The following is a 21,151-nucleotide window of genomic DNA, read 5'->3' as shown; positions in this document are numbered from 1 at the left end:
AAATTACCTGTGGGGTTGCTCGAGCGTCCACTCTGGCTGCAGAGGGGACAGACAACATTATCTTGGTACTGCCTTTCAGCAGTGTCTGGAAGAGCACAGCATCCACAGCCTGGCATCATTCCTTTGCTCCAGGGGAAAGAGGGGAGACCAAGGCAAGAAAGGAACACCAGAATGTGCCAAATATCCCCAAAGCTTCCACAATCACTTATTCCAGGAGGGAACAGGACCCCATGCAGAACGGACAGAGAATTCCTTCAAAACCTCACTGCAGTGAGATTCCAGCATCCCCAGGGAAAAGCCATGAGAACTTCCACATGCTCCCTAAATATTCCATAGTCTTAACAAGGCAGCTCAGATACCCTGTCCTTACATTTTGAGAATTGATCTTGAGCAAATGGACAGTAAGAAAAAAAATGCACAGATATTTACTGCAGCAGCTCATTCAGAAAAAGGGGGAAAAGATAAATGCTTAAATGTCCAATAGAGGGAAATAGTTATATTAACTTAACCTGGTAAGTCTAGTACATTGTATGTTATGCAGCCAATTAAAATATGTTTACCAGTGTTTCTAATAAAATGGAAAGATGCTTACGTTATAATGTTAAGTTCAAAATTAAGATATAATTCTTTAGGCTGGGTGCAGTGGCTCACACCTGTAATCCAAGCACTTCGGGAGGCTGACATAGAAGGATCACTTAAGGCCGGGAGTTTGAGACCAGCCTGGCCAACACGGTGAAACCTCATCTCTACTGAAAATACAAAAATTAGCCAGGTGTGGTGGTGCACACCTGTACTCTCAGCTACTTGGCAGGCTGAAGCAGGAGAACTGCTTGCACCCGGGAGATGGAGGTTGCAGTGAGCTGAGATCACACCACTGCACTCCAGCCTGGGTGATAGAGTGAGACCCTGTCTCAAAAACAAACAAACAAACAAACAAAAGATATAATTCTTTTCATATAATATGAGCCTATGTATACAAATTATGCATGAAATATCAAACTGTCAAAAACTTTTTTTGTTGGTGGCCATTTGGAGGATTTGGTTTCTCTCTCATTTCTCCATAGTTTCCAAATTTTTGATCGTGAGAGGTTATTACTAACGACAAAGGAAAAAATCTGACATATTCTATTTGAGTGAAAGTACCAAAAAAAATGGTCATAGAAAAATAGGAAAAATACAAATGAAGATACAGAGAAAAAATAAACAAGCATACAAGCAAGCAAACTCAGATAGGACAATCTTAAAGAAAGTAATTAATACGAACAATTAGAAGGCATATCTTAGGTTCATGATTTATTCATGGCCATATGATTGGATTTAAAAGGAATCATAGAGGTTAAACTCTTGCTAATGATAATGCTTATCAGTTTATATTAGAATAATGATTTCCCATAGAAATATGTCGGAAAGCAAGCAAGAACATAATCAGGATTACTCAACAGATGGGGAAATGGCAGCATGAAGCAGCAGCAGGAACATACCAAGAAAAAATAGGACCAAAATCCACCGTGTGAGCTCTGCTTCACAGTTCAAAAGCAGAGGTAATCCCACATGAGCCAATTTGCTGAGAGCACTCCTCATTGTTGTTCTGCTGTGCTGTATCGTTATAAATGGTTTTATGTTTGTCTGTCTCCCTCACCACACTTTGAGCTCTATGGAGGTAGGGACCCTTGCTTATTTGATTTTCTATCCCCAGCAAATAGCACAGCACCTTGATAAATGTTTGTTCAATAAAGGCATATTTAACATCATTTTGTTGCCACATTTGAAATGGGAGGATGCTAATTAACAAATAAGCATTTGCTGAGTGTTGATTCTGTGGAGCAGGGAATAGATGCTACTTTGAAATAAAGGGGCACTCTTTCCGTGAGGTTATGCTGTCTTTATGCTGACACTGTACCAGGAGTTCTACTGATATCATATGCAGCCTGGAGATGAAAAGGCTGAAGGTAATTTACTGTTTCAAACCAAAAAGCAATCACTGAGCCATTTTGTTACTGGTGGTACGGTGGACAATAACACCAGCAGGATAAATACGACATGGGTCCTAGAGTCCAGGGCTATGTGGAATATTCAAGTACAAGCTGCTACTCATTTACATCACTACTGAGAGAATAATTGCAATCACAGGATTAATTTGAAACACACAAAGTTAGGTTGACAAACCGGGGTAGGGACAAACCTGGCCCAATCTTGGAACCTATGAAAGTTGAACAATGGGCCGGGCGCGGTGGCTCACGCCTGTAATCCCAGCACTTTGGGAGGCCGAGGCGGGTGGATCACGAGGTCAGGAGATCAAGACCATCCTGGCTAACACGGTGAAACCCCGTCTCTACTAAAAACACAAAAAATTAGCTGGGCGTGGTGGCGGGCGCCTGTAATCCCAGCTACTGGGAGGCTGAGGCAGGAGAATGGCGTGAACCCAGGAGGCGGAGCTTGCAGTGAGCCGAGATCGCGCCACCGCAGTCCAGCCTGGGCGACAGAGCGAGACTCCGTCTCAAAAAAAAAAAAAAAAAAAAAAAAAGAAAGTTGAACAATGTTTATTAGACCGGGATGGTTTAAAACAGTGATTCTCAATCCTGGGTGCCCAGTAAAATCCCCTCATCGTTTTTAGAAGTATTGAAGCCTGGGCCCCTCTCCAAATATTGTGACCTAACTAGTCTAGGATGGGCTTGGGCATAAGCATATTTTAAAATCTCCCCAGGTGACTCTGACTGGCAGCCACAGTTGAAAACCACCATATTGGGAGAGAAAAGTGGGAGTCTACCTGAAAAATATGTGTATTTTTCTCTCATTTTTTTGTTTTCTTTTTTGAGACCGAGTCTTGCTCTGTCATCAGGCTGTATTGCAGTGGTGCAATCTCGGCTCACTGCAACCTCTGCCTCCCGGGTTCAAGCAGTTCCCCTGCCTCAGCCTCCCAAGTACCTGGGACTACAGGCGCCTGCCACCGCACCCGGCTAATTTTTTGTATTTTAGTAGAAATGGGGTTTAACCATGTTGGCCAGGATGTTCTTGACCTACTGACCTCATGATCCACCCACCTCAGCCTCCCAAAGTGCTGGGATTACAGGCGTTGGCCACCACGTCCGGCCTCTCCTTTCTTCACCTAAACCCTAGAGAGCAATTTGAATTTGTATTCTGTGTAGAATTTTCTGTCTTAACTTCTTTTCATATAAGTTGAAATTTTGACAGACTGCTGAATATTATTCTTGTTGTAAGATTACATAGAGAGTCGTGTCCACTAAATTTGAAAGTAAATGTCCTGCATCAAAACAACAAAATGAAAACCACAGCTATCTTTTATAAGCTCCATTCTTTATTGTTTTACAAATATTATCTAATTGAATTCACCAAGCAATCAAATGAGATAGGCATTATTATTAAAATACCCATTTTATAGAGGGGTATAAATTTATAAATCAGAATTAATTTTAACTAATACATGGGAACACTGAAGATCAGATGAGTTGTGACATTTGTTCAACGTGACCACAACTACTAAACTATTAGTCAATCAAATGTATAAATGACAAAGCCTATGATCTTTCCCCTGTAGTACATGGATCTGGAATAACACTGTGAATCTGCCTTTTCTATAAAACCAAGCGCTGAGAACTAAATATAAACAAAATACACAATTCTCACCTGAGCCAAATAACAACAGAGAATTTGTATGTATCCTAATTATGCTTTCATTAATTTATACATGCTTTATTTTTCCCTATGTCCTCATTAAAAATAGACAAACTAGACAGTAGGAAGTTTGCATAATATAGTAGAAATGTGTATAAGCCCTCAGGATCTACATCAAAACAAAAATGAAATGTGTGTTTTTATGTTGCATCAGAATATCCTGCTTTCCCTGACTGCTTTACCCAACCTGCCACTTACAATAGGCTCAAAGAATTTCAATTATTTAAAGGATCCAGTCTCCACCAACTATGCCAATCTTTTTCCAGGCAAAATGAAAACTAGGAAATGCTATGATGTTATTTTCTTGGGTTAAAAAAATTGTTAAGAAATTTTAATTAAATATTCCATGTTTGGGCCACACAAGTATTAGATAGTTTTATCAGACTTTTACATGGGAGTGACATTGTCAAAAACAGGATTCTTCTGGGTTTCAGGCATAGCCCTGTGTTACAAAGTAGATGCTGACTGTTTGCATGATAAATGAATAAAGAGTCTCCTTCAGAAGACTTGAGGGAATGGAGACTTGCCTAGGACTGCAGGGATGGGCAAAAAAGGACAAGTAGGCTTAGAGAGCCAGGGAAGATGGAGAATGGAAAAGATGACGGAGCCTGGGAACAAGAGGTGCTGGAGGCATAGGGCCATAGAGGACTCCACCAGGCTGCGGGCTTCCTTAGGGCAGATAAGAGGCATTATGGGCCAAAATGTGCAGTGGTTATAATAGAAAATGTTAATAATATCATTTACAAATGAATCATAAGGATGGCTATGAAACAAACACGGCAAGGAAACGTTTTATAAGTTTGATGAAACAAAAGCCCTTGTCTGTTGGTCAAACTGCATTGATCGGATCAGTTAGGAAGAATATTGCAGAAAAGGAATGAGTGGGCTACCAGGTAGCGCCTGGAGACCTGAGTCACACATGGATACAGCTGCCTGAATCACAATGGCAGGGTCACATGAATGTTGCCAGGTCATATGGGTCTTCAATATAGAATAAAACAGCAATCAACAAAAATTAGGAGGGACTGTAGGTTCAAGAAGACCACATAATTTACTGTGTTTTCAAAATTCAAGATGTTACTTGTCCAGAGGGAGATACACACACACACGTGTGCAAATATAGACTGTGGTTGTATTTTCCATTAAATGATAGTGTTCTAAGATCAAATATTTCACAATCTTACCAGATAACTTTGCTAGACAGTGTTTGGTCATAAATTTCAGGACAAATGGAGAGGTAAAAAAAGGTATTCTTAAGCTTGTAGAATTCTTGAGAATGGGGCTGCTTTGGATGGTGAGGGGGTGAACAGTCCTTCCGGATCTTTTCCAAAGCTGAAGTGCCCCCTGCTTCTCCAAAGATACAGCAGCTGCTTCTCAACGGGTGTGTCAACCAATAACTGCTTGAGTAGATGAGTGAGAGTAAGACTGTGTGTGTGTGTGCACGCACACACACTTGAAGATTTATAATTAATAAATCCAATGAAAGTAAGAATTCCACATACAATGATAATTTGCCTAATACTTCTTATCTACCCAGAGTCTCACGTTTGCAGAAACTCTAATCCCCTTCTAATTGCACACAGTAACCATCCCAATTTCTAGCACAGTGTAAGAGCCATGATAAGAACTTGCTAACAGAATAAACTTGAACCAGAGGTACAGTGTGTACACAAATAAGTGAATGTGAATAACAATATTCACGATCATAACAAACCCTTATATAGGCACTAAAATGGTCAAACACTGTTCTATCCTCTTCACAGGTATTAAGTAATTTAATCTGCACAACAACCTATGAGGCAGGTTCTGTTTTCACCCTGATTTTGCTGTTGAGGAAACTGAGGCATACAGAGTTCGTCCTCTTGTCCGAGGTTGTACAGCTAATAAGTAGGTCAAAAAACAAAACAAAACAAAAGCCTCAGCTCCACTCCTGACTTGAGGAAATTGAGGCATAGAGAGTTCATCCTCTTGCCCGAGGTTGCACAGCTAATAAGTAGGTCAAAAAACAAAACAAAACAAAAAAACCTCAGCTCCACTCCCGGCTCATTTCTGCAGTCTTGCTAAGATCTGCTAACCACTGTGTAGAGGTAGGATCCAGGCTCATACTTCCCAAAAACAACCTCCTGGATCACCCAGCTCTTATGCTTGCTATTTCATAAATACTGTTTGATTTTAAAAAATCATAATTTCTCAAAATCAAACAATTCTGATGTATCATCCATTGGCAATCACAGCTCACTGGTAGACCAGTATCTAATTGATTTCACATAAATACATCTCCTTAAGATTCCATTGTTGCAGCTCATTAATTATTTTATAGTTTCCTCACAGTGAATTCATAGAGTGTGAGATTTTTTTTTTTAACCCAGTGAATTAGGTAGCTCTACTAATGAGCCTCTGTCAGTTATATTTCCTGACTGTTTCTGAACAGGCTTGATTTCATAAATTCCCATCATTTTGTCTCATAAATTAGCAATCAAGATGTCCCAGGAATTTCAACATTTTAGGGTGGCAACTATTCATCCAGACAGAAACAAAAACCTTTTGCCTGACCATGTATTTTCATAAAATTCTAACATACGGTTATCATGAAACTCTAGACCTCAGCAGCCCTTAGCAGGCTGTGATACGGAGTAAGGGCACTGTCCAGTTTCCTTTAGCACAGAAGGAAACAAACACAAACAGATTAACACCAGGAAAGAGACAAGAAAAACAAAGTGGGTTTTTCAGGGTGGAAACCCAAACAGGAACCTTTTGGAGGTACAGATTAAAAACACATTTTAAATCAACATGTCTGTATCCATGCAAATGAAAAATAAAAAAGCACATCTTCATCATTCCTGTTAGTAACAACCATCACACTCACTCTAACAAAATTGTTACTCTTCCAGAGACCAGACCAATAAAATGTGTGTGTCTGCTGCTGAGCTGTTCTGCCTACCATTGGCTACGTGGTTTCTTGGTATATTTTCTTACTGCTACATTATAAAAAAACATCTGGGCTGCTTTTTGGTTATAGTCCATCTTTATGTATGTGCCATCTATGGTTCCATTTAGGACTTTTCTGGCTCTGTTGGTTTAAAACTAAATGTCACATTTGACTATTGTCCCTGAACTAAAAAAAATTATCTTTAAAAAAATTAATGAAAAAGAAGCTGTGAACCTGACACATTTTTTTTATCACACGTATTTGTGAAGGATAGTGTTTGGCACCAGAATATTTTAAAGAAAATTTAAATTTGGCTCACTTGAGTAATCAGGGTGTGAACTATTTTTTCCTAGCATATTTTTGCATGCAATAAACCAATGAGAGACTATCTGCCAATATTTATAGGGTCTTGGTAAAGATAAAAGGGCACACACAAGTCCAAAGACTGCCTGCCCAAAGTTGGAAAGGTTGGGTAGTCTTGAATTTCCTTTTCCATTTGAAAGATAAAATCAGGTAAAAATTTAAATCAAAGTAGCTCTCAGTTAGTGCCTTTTTATAGGCAGTGAAGTTTTAGGGTAAAACTTGGTGATTTTATCTGCAAAGAACAGGATATAGGGGTCCTTGAACTGCACCCAAAAAGAAGGAGTTGGCAGCAAGTACCTGTTTCCTTTCTCCATTCTTCATCACTTCACAATTATTCCCCTATCTGCCCAGTGAGAGGGGGAAAGGAGGGGAATAGACTCTAAAAATAATCTTTTTCTTTTTCCTTTTTTTTTTTTTTTTATAGGTACACAGAGTCTTACTCTGTTCCCCAGGCTGGAGTGCAGTGGCTCAATCTCAGCTCACTGCAGCCTCCGCCTCCCAGGTTCCAGCAATTCTCCTGTTTCAGCCTCCTGGGTAGCTGGGATTACAGGCATGTGCCACCATGCCCAGCTAATTTTTGTATTTTTAGTACAGACGGGCTTTCACCATGTTTGCCAGGCTGGTTTCAAACTCCTGATCTCAGGTGATCTGCCCGCCTCGGCCTCCCAAAGTGCTGGTATTACAGGCCACCATGCCCAGCTCTCTAAAATTAATCTTTAAGTGCCCAAGAAATGCGGTCTTCAGATAAGTTCCCCTGGACCTTTTAACGCTAACCTGTTGTGCATACCGCTCTAGGGGTTGAGAGAGGGGAATCGGGGCAAGGTGAGAGGGAGCCACTCAGGCAACAAAACACCCTAAATTCTGCATGCTTGCTCTTTAAGACCATGGTCCATGCCTGGCTTTTGGCCAGTGGAGACCAAAGGCTTGGGATTCTGCAGAAACAGTTACTTGGCCACCAACAAACTAGAAGAAGAGGAGAAATTCCACTACCTTGTTGAAGTGAGAACCCTCCGAACATCATTGCTTCCCCACAGGACACGGCCAGGGACAGACAGGTATGGGGAGAACTGCAAGATCAGCCTCACAGCACCTTTAATCCATTTAATTCCCAAAGCAGATAAAGCCCCTCTATCCTTCATGTTTGCAAAGGCAGATCTCCCCCTTGTAAAGAGGCAAAGCAAAATTAGGCTCAAAACTACAGAAAACCAACTGGTTTTACATTGTACAGAAGTCTGTTGCTATTAGGGAGATGAGAGGCAGCTAAGAGGTGTCTCTTCGGCAGGAGCAGTATGACTCTACCAGAAGACATTATTCTAAACTAGGTCTCTTCCTAAAAGCTTGCCTGTGAGTTCAACGATAGTTAGGTCATAGGCAGTAAGTTGAAAAATTCCATTTGTTGGCAGCAGGCCAGTTGTTAGAGAGTGACTTGAACTAAGCTTCTAAGTGTTATCATCTTTCTACATCAATAACATCTAGCATCTACCTTTCTACATCAATAACATCTACCTAAAGTCATATGGGAGACCGTGGTGGGTGGATGACTTGAGGTCAGTTCAAGACCAGCCTGGCTAACATGGTGAAACCCCATCCCTACTAAAAATACAAAAATTAGCTTGGTGTGGTGGCAGGTGCCTGTAATCCCAGCTACTCAGGAGGCTGTGGCAGGAGAATCGCTTGAACCCAGAAGTAGAGGTTGCAGTGAGCCAAGATCACACCACCACACTTTAGCCTCGGCAACAGAGCAAAACTCGGTCTCAAAAAAATTAATAAGTAAATAAATAAAGCCATGTGGGATTGGGTCATGGTGGAGGCTAGCCTCTACTCCTATCATTCAAGGCTGGAAGAAGAGTAGGAAATTTCCTTTGAAGCCTTGAGAAAGGGCCATCTGTATTATGCAATGGCAGAGTGCTTGTAATAGTACCACCTGCTATAAAATAGAACATGGAAAATACAACTAATGAACTTGTGAAGCTGGCTGAAATTCTTCAGGCAGATTACAAGTTTTTGAAGTACTTCTATAGTAACTATAGAAGTAAACTACAGTTTACAATAATCTATTCTCCATTTCAAAATAAGTAGAAGGGGGCCGGGCACAGTGGCTCACACCTATAATCCCAACACTTTGGGAGGCCAAGGCGGGTGGATCACTTGAGGTCAGGAATTTGAGACCAGCCTGGCCAGCATGGTGAAACCTCCTCTCTACTAAAAATATGAAAACTTAGTTGAGCATGGTGGTGCGAACCTGTAATCCCAGCTACTCGGGAGGCTGAGACAGGAGAATTGCTTGAACCCAGGAGGTGGAGGTTGCAGAGAGCCAAGGTCGCACCACTACACTCCAACCTGGGCAACACAGCGAGTCTCTGTCTCCAAAAATAAAATAAAATAAAATAAAAATATAAGTAGAAGGGAAGAATTTAAATGGTTCTAGCCTAAAGAAAAGACAAATTTTTGGCTTGCATGTTTCCAAATCAAGAGAAGCCCACATAAGAATCCTCACTCAGATCCAGACCTGATGCAAATAAAGAGACTCTGGATTTTGAGCTGAAGGAGTGAAGGATGTGCCATCTCAGAATATGTCAGGTTGGTATATTGGTGATTATTTCAAGTGGAAAACACTGGGAAAATTGTAGTTCAGTAAGGGTTCGCTGACCTGTCTCTTCCTGTGGGCAGCAAACCATAAAGATTCTTCTGAGAAGCACACCCTCCCTGTACCAGGGTGAGAAAATAGCCCTTATCACCAGAGATGGGAAACTCGGGGCTGCCATGGACCTGAATAAATACACTTAATGAAGTAACCCTATCTCCCACTGGTTTATACCCCTTCTATATCTCTTAGTGACTCCCCTAGAAATTCACTGCCCCCACACAGATCCACTTTGTCCTGTCATTTCTCCTCAAATTTATCATTCTTTGTCTAAAAAGTATAAAAACATCTTACTTTGGCCACTTCTTTGGACTTCACTCTCTTGTGAAGATCCACATGTACGAGTAAAACTAATAAAATCTGTAGACTTTTCTCCTGCTAATCTGCCTGGTGTCAATTTCTAGATCTAGCCAAAGAGCCCACGTAAGAGCAAAAGGGGTATTGGAGGTGATCTCTGGCTTCCCTCCAGAGCCCTTGATGTAGTAGAATTCCCACTTTGAGGAATAAGGTGAATGTGTTTTGCATGTAAAAGAGAGATATGAATTGCTATGGCCAGAGAATGGGCTGTGGTATGTTATTTCCAAAGATGGCCACCAATAATCCTCATTCCTGTACTTGGATGTTGCTCCTCCCTTCCTGGACTTGAGACGTGCTTCTATCAATGGAATAGATTGGGAGCAACATGCTAGGATTCCAGAGCTCTTTGACTTCTGAGGATCCAACCACCATGTAAAGAGCTCAAGATGATTTACTGAATCATGACAGAACATGCAGAGAGTCTCAGCCAACCCAGACGTTCCAGTCACCCCAGCTGAGATACCAGATATGTGAGGAAAGCCATCCAGGATTCTCCATCCCCAGGCAACCCACCCCAGCCAATACCATATGGATCAGAGATAAGTCCTCTCTGCCAAACCCTGCCCAGAATCATGAACAAATAGATATTATTTCTTTAAACCACTATATTTTAGGAGACATTATGGAATAATAAATCCTGAAACACTTATTTAAACTTTAGTAGAGATGGAAAAGTGTAGAACAGTTAGTAAACTCATTCCATTCTTCTTTAGTTACGACCTTCGTGTTTTTTGTTTTCATTTTCCAGTAACTTTTGACTTTAAAATAGTATAATTGAATAGATTCAATAGCTTTCAAAGTACCAATGAGATCATGATTATAAGCTTAATACCACTACATTTTGCGTAAAAGGAGACAAAACTTATTTTGCCCTTGACTTACATACGATATTTAAGTGTAGGCCAATGGCTATATATTTAGATAGGGTAGCTTAATGTAAACTATCATGGTTGTACCAATATAAAGAAAAACACACTAAAATCACCAGCACCATTTTCTTACACCCAGAGCATTTTATTCAGAAATTGTTTAGATCAAGTCAGTTTTCTAAAGGTAGTTCTCCGAGCCTTATTTTTTAAAAGAGATAAGCATATTTCTTTTCCCCATTCATCCAAATACGACAGCTGAGAAAAATAACTATCCTGGGAAATTTCACTCTATTAAAAAAATGTGGCTGTGGGTGAATTATAACTTGAAAGGTGAATTATAACACAAATTAACCAAATAAATGCCTCAGAGAGCAGTTACAGAATTAGAACTGTAAACATGCAAGTTGGGCGAAGCAGAATTCTGGACCATGCCATTGACAGAGATTATCATGTAAATAGCACGCCCTGAAGTTGTACAACACGGCAATTCTGTATAAAGAGCCGACTGTAGGCAAAGATGAAACATAATTTTGTCCTTGCAAACCTGGCATTCTAGTAGGAGCTGAGTGACATATGATTAACAACGACACATCTACATAAATGTAATAATGTACATGTACTCTGGGTGCGGGTAGACTATAATAAATGAGCTTGAGTTTGAGGAGTGGAGGAGCAGAATACTAAGGAGTGGAAAATGCACATAAGTAAAATCATCACACACACAGAGGATGTAGCTTACCTGACATGCTGATGGATGAGTGTGGTTGAGATCCCAATGGGAAGACACTATGTCAACAGACTTTTTGGCCATGTTGAGTAAATTCATCCAGCCTTGGAAAAGTGATAAGTGAAATGGTGCATTTTCTGAATAGTTAAGGCCTTCAGGAATATTTTCCACCAGGGCAATTCTTAGAAAAGATTTTGAAAAACAAACAAACAAAATCTAGTCAAATTTGAAGCCACAGATCTTTATATATGCATACAGCAGACATCTAAAAAATATTCTTTACTCATTCTGAATGCATTCTCTCCTCATAATTTACATTTTTTTCCACAAAAGTCTTCTTACATTTAACCTCTACTAACCTACTGTGTTCTGAGAGTTTATGCTCTATTTTTCCATAGTTAGCACTCATATTTCAGAAAATAACAGAGTATGTCTCTAATGTCCAGTTTCAATCTAGCCTGGAAAAAAAATTGTGAGCTTCCTACACAAGTACCTTCTTCTAGTAATATATTCCTTTATTTTTCCCTGGAAGCAATTCAATTCCTATATAAGATAGTACTTTGCAAGCTATTTGAGACTATAAATTGAGTTTTGCCTATCTCCAGTTTCTAAAACAATGTGGGGCATACATTGGAACTCAATAAATGCAGTAATTATTGCTGAGCATCTCCTGATGCTTCCTAGCCTATGGTGTAAAGTGACACTGAAAGAAAATTATAAAACCTGCTTGTTGCAGTGCTTTATTAATATTAGAGCTAAGAAAAGGATAAAATTATAGTAATAATCAAGCCCTAAATAAACTGCAATTGGCAATATTCTAATAAGTTTCTTTTCTCTTTTTATACTTTTTATTATATTGACAATATATCGGTTGTATTGTCATACCTTTCCTTGGCTGCCTTTTTTTCACTTCTGAGTTAGGTGACAGATAACTTCTGAACAAAGGAATGAGCTATTTTTTCCAGCTTTATTATGCTTTATTTATTAATGTATATTCTCCTGCAATTATTTTTTTGAGATGGAGTCTTGCTCTGTTGCCCAGGCTGGAGTGCAGTGGTGCGATCTTGGCTCACTGCAACCTCCGCCTCCCAGGTTCAAGCAGTTCTCCTGCCTCAGCCTCCCGAGTAGCTGAGATTACAGGCACCTGTCACCATGCCTGGCTAACTTTTTTTTGTGTTTTTCATAGAGACGGGGTTTCACCATGTTGGACAGGCTGGTCTCGAACTCCTGACCTCTCATGATCCCCCCCGAACCTTGGCCTCCCAAAGTGCTAGGATTATAGGCATGAGCCACTGCACCCAGCCTCCTGCAATTCTTGATGGAAAACCTCAAGTCCTTATGAAAATACCTGTTAGGTGCTTCCAGAACACCGATTTGCATAGTTGTATGCACAGAGCCAGAGACATAATTAGGGCTCACGAAATACTTATAGAATAAATTTCAGCTTTCAACAAAGAATTCAGCACTTCTCAATAAAATACTTAATTGTTACTCTTACTGAGACATGTTGCATTTAGCCAGCTTTTGAAACAAAAACAATACTGCTGGTAAAATGTTCTGTATTTGATCAACCTAAAATATTATAACCAGCATGCGCTCTGGGTATGTGGCTCAGATAAATTTGCAGTTTTGGAGTCCAATCAGCCTATCATCACCCAAAAATTTATTTAAAATTTGTGGAGCCTTTATAAGCACAGGGCAGGCAAATCACTATGTGCAACACAGAACTGACTACCACAAATCTCCCTAGCTCTCAGAAATAGAATTTAGTGGAAAAGCCTATCTCACATGCACTGACTCAAATAGGAGGTAGACTCTAATAAATGGTGAAGCAAGGGTAAGAAGCTTAATCAGAGGGAAAACACATCACTTAAAGAATCACTGGAACATGCGCAGGAAGGAAAAATTCTGATTGGGGACATCTAGGAGGAAGCTGGGCTTGAAATCTGGAGGACGCTGGACTTGAAATTAGTCTTCAAAGATGAAAATTTTTTATGAGTGAGTTGGAAGAGAAAGATATTCTAGGAGGGAGGGAGGAGTTTGTAAAACATAGCATGTCGTATATTTGTGAGTTAGTGAGCCAAGGGGAGCGTGAAGTAGGAAAGTTACAGTATGAGCTTGTGATGGTGGAGAAAGCTGGCAGCATTTGTAGGGACCACACTGCAGAGGCTGTGATCAAGGGAGAAGAGTTTGGACTTAATTTTGTTGCATCTGGGAGCAACCAAGTGTGTTTTAGGGGGCTAAGTCTGACAGCACACCTGTACGCCACTGGCATAGAGAAACAGGAAATAGAAGATAAGTCAGTAGAGAGTAAAGCGCTGCAATAGACCAGGGGAAAAAAAGAAGCTTGAATTTGGTCAGTGAGAATGAAAAGAAGCATGCAGTGGACATTTTCAAGGTCAAATCTTAAAAGTATGAGGGGCAGGTAAAGCAGAAACAATGACGACACAGATTTTCTTGCAAAACCAACATATTGTCTCTTAACTGGGCTGTATAACCCCCTCCAATGGTCTCCTCACATGGGTTCCTGCCCTTCTCCAAATCATTTTCCCTACTAGAGTTGGATTAATCTTTTAAAAATGTGAATCTGGACACTCTGCCTGCTGCCTAATGAAAGTTCCTATGGACCTCCCCACTGTCTTTAGGATGATGCCCTTGACCCGCCCCCACATGACTGACAAGTGTTTACCAGCCTGGCCTGCCTCTCTGCAGCTTCACTGGATTCAAATGCCCTTTGTGAATTCCACACCACAGCCATATTTGTCATCTTTACTTCCTTCCCCACTATTCTTTCTGACTTTTGCATTTCACATGCATTGTCCTAATCCCAATTCCTACACTGGTTATTGAGCCATCTCCCAGTTAACCTTTAAAGTTCCAATCGAAACTTCACTTCTCCTGATTGGCTTCCTTATACCCCCAAACTAGGCTAGATCCCCTTAATATCAACTTCTGCAGTGACCTGCTCCTCCTCTTTCATCCTACACCTCACTCCTGAAATTACTTGATTAAGGCCTTCCTTGATGGATTATAGGATGTGTGAGGGCAGGATGTTTTGTTGGTCTGGAATTGTATGCCCAGTGCCTAACGTAATTACATACTATAGTATAATTCTGCACAGTGAGTGTCCAAAGAATGCATGTTGGGTGTCGTTAAAATCTCAACTGGGAGGTGGAGAGCTGGGATCCATTAAAACTGACAATGGGCCAGGTGCGGTGGCTCACACCTGTCATCCCAGCACTTTGGGAGGCCGAGGCGGGCAGATCATGAGGTCAGGAAATCGAGACCATCTTGGCTAACACGGTGAAACCCCGTCTCTACTAAAAATACAAAAAATTAGCCAGGCGTGGTGGCGGGCTCCTGTAGTCCCAGCTACTTGGGAGGCTGAGGCAGGAGAATGGCATGAACCCTGGGAGGTGGAGCTTGCAGTGAACCGAGATTGCACCACTGCACTCCAGCCTGGGTGACAGAGCGAGACTCTGTCTCAAAAACAAACAAACAAACAAAAAAACAAAACCTGACAAAGAACATGGGAAAGAATGTAAATTGGGGATTGGGAGAGTATCAAAGAAGAAAAGACCATGAGAAAACCAGTCCAAAGCCTAGAGTGAGGGAAATGCCTACTGGTGGTTGAGTGAAACAGATGACAGGGTTCAGAAGAGAGACCTTTAGAGAAGCAGGAAGATGAGAGGGGTCCAGGAGAAGCAGCGTTCAGGAAGCCAAGGGGAGAGAGAGTTACAAGATGGAAAGGGGATTATTTGATGTACCTCAAGGCCTTCGAAGGCAATAGACAGAGGTTGAAGTTGGATATCTTAATTCTATCCACATTTAAAGCCCAATTATCTATGTTAACAGAAGCTAGACATAGCATGGATAAATAATCCCAGATACTCAGTAGTTTCTGCCTCCCCTACAACCAATGGATATATTTAAAAAAACAATCCAATAAACAAACAAAAACATCCCTCCAACAAAACAACGCCAAAACACAACAGCTGCCACCAAATAAAGAACTAGCTAGTTTTAATTTTGCTTTGATATGATATAAAAGGTATACGGAGAAAGACAAGAGGAGACACAGGAAGCCCAGATAAACCAAACATATGAGGGGAGGAATATAGTATAATTGTACAATTACAGATGGCTCCATAACATCGCCTTCTTCGTACTGTCCCTATGGCTTCTCTTGGGCATACAAGTAAGTCACGATTCCCAATCTTTTTTGGAAATCCTTAGACCAGGTGTTCTTAAACTTGGATCTATGGGTAGAATTCAGGGGGATCTATGCACTTGAATTCTACATCTTTATTTTCCCTAGTCACTAACTAAAATGTAAATTTCCCTTCAGTTATGAACATAGGCAACAAACCATAAGAACATTAATGAAACCTGCAATTTTGTCTCCACTAAAAATTTTCCTCCTGTGGTACGGTTATAGACAACATTTCCAAGTCCTTCTCACTACTTTGAAAGTGTGGTAGTGACCGGATCTTGTTATTTCGTGAATATGTACTGTAGGATACACATGAGCATATTATAAATGTATTTCTAAAAATATTCTGCTCACTTTAACATTTTTGGTTTCCTTTGCAATCCTCTGTATTTTAAATCATGAATTTAAAAACATGATTCAGGGAATAATGCATAGGTTTCATCGACTGTCAAAGGGTTCCATGGCTAAAAAAGGGGTAAGAAGCCCTCATCAGATGGATAATGTTAACATCTCTTCCCTTTTCTTTGATTACACACACATTCTTATAAGATTTTATTTTCCTTAGTGATTGACGCTTTAGAAGTGGGTAAGATGATCAAGAGAGATTTCTTTAAAAAAGAGAATAGAGTCAAAGCCAAATATGGAAAACATCTAATCAATCCTGGTTGGTAGAGAAAGTGAAGCAAGAGAAGATGACAAAGAAGAAAGTACTGGAGATATTGGAGGAGGAGGAGAGTGAAATTCCCTGGGAGCCAAGGAAGACCGAGTTTATGACAGTAGTCTTCCTTACCCTTGGTTTCACTTTCTACAGTTTCAGTTACAGTCCAGCAAGGTCTGAAAATATTACATTCAATATGTTATTTTGGAGCGAGAGACCACGTTCACATAACTTTTATTATAGTATACTGTTATAAGCATTCTGTTTTATTGTTGTTAGTTTCTTACTGTACCTATTTTATAGATTAAACATTGTCACAGGTAGATATGAATAGGAAAAAATATAGTACCTTGTAGAGTTCCATAGTATCCAATGCTTCACACACCCACTGGGGGGTCTTGGAACACATCCTCTGAGGATAAGTAGGGACTACTGTATTACTGTCATTTGGTTTTTACTAAATATCAATATAAACTATGAATTTATAGTAAAATAAAAATAGAGGCAGCACTCAAGGTCTGGAGACTACACTGTGCATGTAATGAATTCCAGGGAAAAGCTTGGAAATAATGATCCTATTTACCTGCTCACTCTCCTCCTCTCTCTTTACCCAGACATGTTGATTGCTCCTTCTGGGACACATGGCTGTTTCTTATGCTAGAAAAGGTCTCTAAAAACCAGCTTTGAAATGACTTATTTCTGTGACCTATAGTTTTATTTCTTTTAAAAACCAACAGCTGGCTACTCTGCAGAGGCCTGATCTAATTAGCATAGGAGCAGAACTCATTTACATGCCATCACAGCCCTGAGTATACTCATACTTCTCAAGGTAAGAAAGAAGTAGGCAGATCTCATTGAAATTCACCTTTGGGCAAATCCCTGGAATACCTATTTGCCATCCACTAGAGAACTCTACCTAGAGACTGTATAGCACTATTTCTGACACCTGATAACCAGGGGAAAACTGGATATATAGGAATGCAATACAACAAAAATATTTTTATACTTCTTTTCTTGATAGTTTAAGGTAAACTGTGAGTCCAGGGAGCTTAGGTGGAATAAATACAAGAAAAAGCTTTTTACATTGTTAATAGAATTTTAAATAGAATTTGAACTGTTCTTATTAATAGCATGTATTTATTCTCCAAACTTAATGTGATCATCCAAATTTCACTTTCCATCCAGGAACAATATTGTACCTTCTCAAAGAACTATTTGTAGTTTCCCTTTAATAAGCTACTAAAAAACGAAGTCCATGTATTTGATAGCTTTAAAAAGTGCTGTGTGTGTCTGTGTTTTGGTAAATAGAAGAATCTTTATAAAATATGATACTTTCATACTTGATTTTGGCATTATTGTAGAGAACAGTTTAAAAGGGTTTGTAATAAAGTAGACAAAACACAGCTCTGCCAGTTATGAGCTGTGTGACCTTCAACAAATTACTAACCTCTTTCAATCTGTTCCCACTTCTGAGCAGAAAAAAGGTTATTACAAAGATTAGAGGAGGGAATCTCAGTGACACGCTGTGCTCAATGCCTGCTTCCTAGTAAATGCTAAATGAAAGACATTTTTTAAAGTAACTTAGTCTGAAGACTTACAATTGAAAAAAATGTCTGCAAGTTTTCAAACTCATAAAGCACAGTTACTAAAATGCTTCTACGTATACTGGCTAAAAGCAGCCTTAGAAACTGGTGCCTACATGACATTTTCAAAGTGACTGTGAGCTTTCTTTTGTTGCCTAATGCACTGGATCAGTTATCAGGACCTGACCTTAAAAAGGTGCATGGCAGTCAATGCACCGACATTCATTCTTTAGATCTTGATTTTCTGGTCACATTAATGAAGCTGAACAGATGATCTCAGCTCATCAATACAGTCAGGTTCACACTCCAAGTCAAGTGATGGGGTTTTTTACCCTTACTGTGGTCATATGGCTAAAATTTTAATTATAGATTTAGGGGTACACATGCAGGTTTCTTGCATGGGTATACCTCATAATGCTGGGGTTCGGGCTTCTAGTGATCTCATCACCCAAACAGTGAACATACTACCCAACAGGTAGTTTATCAATCCATCCCCCTCTTCTCTCCTCCCTTTTGGGGTCTCCAGTGTCTATTATTTCCATCTGTATGTCCTTGCCTTGGATACCCATTGTTTAGCTCCCATGTGTAAGGGAGAACATGCAGTATTCAATTCTCTGTTTCTGAGTTATTTCACCTGGGATAATGGCCTCCAGCTGTATCCACATTGGTGCAAAGGACATGATTTCACTCTTTTGTATGGCTGTGGAGTATTGCATGGTGTATACATACCACATTTTCTTTATCTAATGCACCACTGATAGACACTTAGGTTGATTCCATGACTTTGCTATTGTGAATAGTGCTGAGATAAACATACAAGTGCAAGTGTCCGTTTGATAAAATAACTTTTTCCCTTTGGGTAGATACCCAGTGATGGAATTGCTGGGTCAAGTAGTAATTCTATTTTTAGTTCACTGAGAAATTTCCATGCTGTTTTCTGTAGGGGTTGAACTACTCTACATTCCCACCAACAGCGTGTAAGCATTTCCTTTTCTCTACATCCATGCCAACTTCTGCTATTTTTTGACTTTTTAATAATAGCCATTCTGACTGGTGTGAAATGGTATCGCATTGTGGTTTTAGTTCGCATTTCTCTGAAATTAGAAATGTATATTTTTATAAAATATGACACTTTCATACTTGATTTTGGCATTATGTAGAGAACAATTCAAAATGAAAGGGTTTGAACTAACGTAGACAAAACACAGCTCTGCCAGTTATGAGCTGTGTGGCCTTCAACAGATTACTAACCTCTTTCAATCTGTTCCCACTTCTGAGCAGAAAAAAGGTTATTACAAAGATTAGCGGAGGGAATCTCAGTGACATGCTGTGCTCAATGCCTGCTTCCTAGTAAACCCATGTTTACCATGATGTTGGGCATTTTTCTTATGTTGGTTGCTGATATGTCTCCTTTTGAAAAGTGTCTGTTCACGTACTTTGACCACTTTTTTCTTGTTGGTTTAAGTTCCTTATAAATTCTGGATATTAGTCGTTTGTCAAGGCATAATTTGCAAATATTTTCTCCCATTCTGTAGATCTCCTGTTCACGCTGCTGATTGTTTCTTTTGCTGGACAAAAGCTCTTTAGTTTAATTAAGTGCCATTAGTCTATTTTTGGTTTTGTTACATTTGCTTTTGAGATCATATGGCTACAATTAAAAGCATAGGATCAACAAGACAAAGGCTAACCTTCCCAAAGAGATACTGGAATTTCTGACTTAGAAGGTGACTCGCTACCTATGTGGCAGATTCACTCACTGACCACCTCTAGACATGGAAATAGTTGATACAGACCTAGAGACCTTGCTTTATTTCAGCTGAGATGTATATTTCACTCTTTCCCCAAGACTTTGGATCAGAGTGAATTTACTTGTGAAAAATAGCAGAAAGAATACCAGCAAGAGCTGGCTGGCTAATAGTATGCTGATTTTTTTTTTTTAGAGATGGAGTCTTGCTATGTTGTTCAGGCTGAAGTGCAGTAGCTATTCACAGGCATGATCATAGCACACTGCAGCCTCAAATTTCTTGGCTCCAGTGACCTTCCTGCCTTACAGCCTCCTGAGTAGCTGGGACTACAGGTGTACGCCACTATGCCCAGCTAATTATTTATTTATTTACTTTTGTAGAGATGAAATCTCACTATGTTGCCCAGGCTAGTCTTGTGCACCTGGCATCAAGCGATCCTTCCAAAGTTCTGGGATTACAGGCACACACTACTCTGCTCTGACCATTCTATTATTTGTTAGTTGGCATTCTTCCACAAAGAAAAACTTCCCCCCTGGCTGGGCACAGTGGCTCATGCCTGTAATCTCAGCACTTTGGGAGGCCAAGGCAAGCAGATCATGAGGTCAAGAGATCGAGACCATCCTGGCCAACATGGTGAAACCCCATCTCTACTAAAAATACAAAAATTAGCTGGGCATGGTGGCATGGGCCTGTAGTCCCAGCTATTCGGGAGGCTGAGGCAGGAAAATTGCTTGAACTCTGAAGGCTGAGGTTGCAGTGAGCCAAGATCGTGACACTGCACTCCAACCTGGGCGACAGAGTGAGACTCATTCTCAAAAAAAAAGAAAAAGGAAAGCTTCCCCCCTTTTCCTATCACCCTTCAAGATTTTTTTTTTTTTTTTTTTTTTTAGGCAGGGTCTTGCTCTGTCATCCAGGCTAGGGTACAGAGTGATCAGTGGCTCACTGCAGCCTTGAACTCCTGGGTTCAAGTGATCCTTCTGCCTTAGTACCCCTGAGTAGCTGGGAGTACAGGCATGCACCACCACATCCAGCTAACCATCACTTTTATATTAAAAAATGTTTAATTAGTATGGATTCATGTTTCTTAATTCAAAGTTTTATAATCTATTACTGTCATCATTCATTATTCAAATTGTTGCATATATTGCCAATGGGAGCCCCTGTAAGTTGTATTCTGTATCCTTTTGATGTATTTCTTTCCATTTTTAATACTTTATTTTTTGTCACCAGACGTTTCCTTTTTATTAACTTTTAAATTGATTGTCAAAGACAATTAGTTGCAGAGGACATGATAGTGAGTTTGAGTTGGTGGTAGCAGATTGCTGTTTCTATAATTCTAGATGATTCAGGCAGATGAATGCCTCATTATT

At 40.0% G+C, this 21,151-nt stretch overlaps 1 protein-coding gene across 5 annotated transcripts in view; it reads right to left on the bottom strand.

The window, feature by feature from the left end:
• The window catches only part of PLD5 (phospholipase D family member 5), a 444,561-nt gene that overhangs the window by 195,913 nt on the left and 227,497 nt on the right, over positions 1 to 21,151 (bottom strand). For 4 of the 5 annotated variants that reach the window (XM_031002678.3, XM_055380520.2, XM_055380524.2 and 1 more), the window contains one exon: positions 11,595 to 11,763. In XM_031002678.3, the coding sequence (XP_030858538.2) occupies positions 11,595 to 11,763 (169 nt within the window). Of the gene's footprint in view, positions 1 to 11,594; positions 11,764 to 21,151 lie in introns of those variants that run through there. The other variant, XM_055380530.2, reaches the window with a different exon arrangement.

The sequence above is a fragment of the Gorilla gorilla genome, chromosome 1 (genome assembly GCF_029281585.2).
Source record: "Gorilla gorilla gorilla isolate KB3781 chromosome 1, NHGRI_mGorGor1-v2.1_pri, whole genome shotgun sequence".
Taxonomy (NCBI): domain Eukaryota; kingdom Metazoa; phylum Chordata; class Mammalia; order Primates; family Hominidae; genus Gorilla; species Gorilla gorilla.
This window is presented reverse-complemented; position numbering and strand designations above follow the sequence as displayed.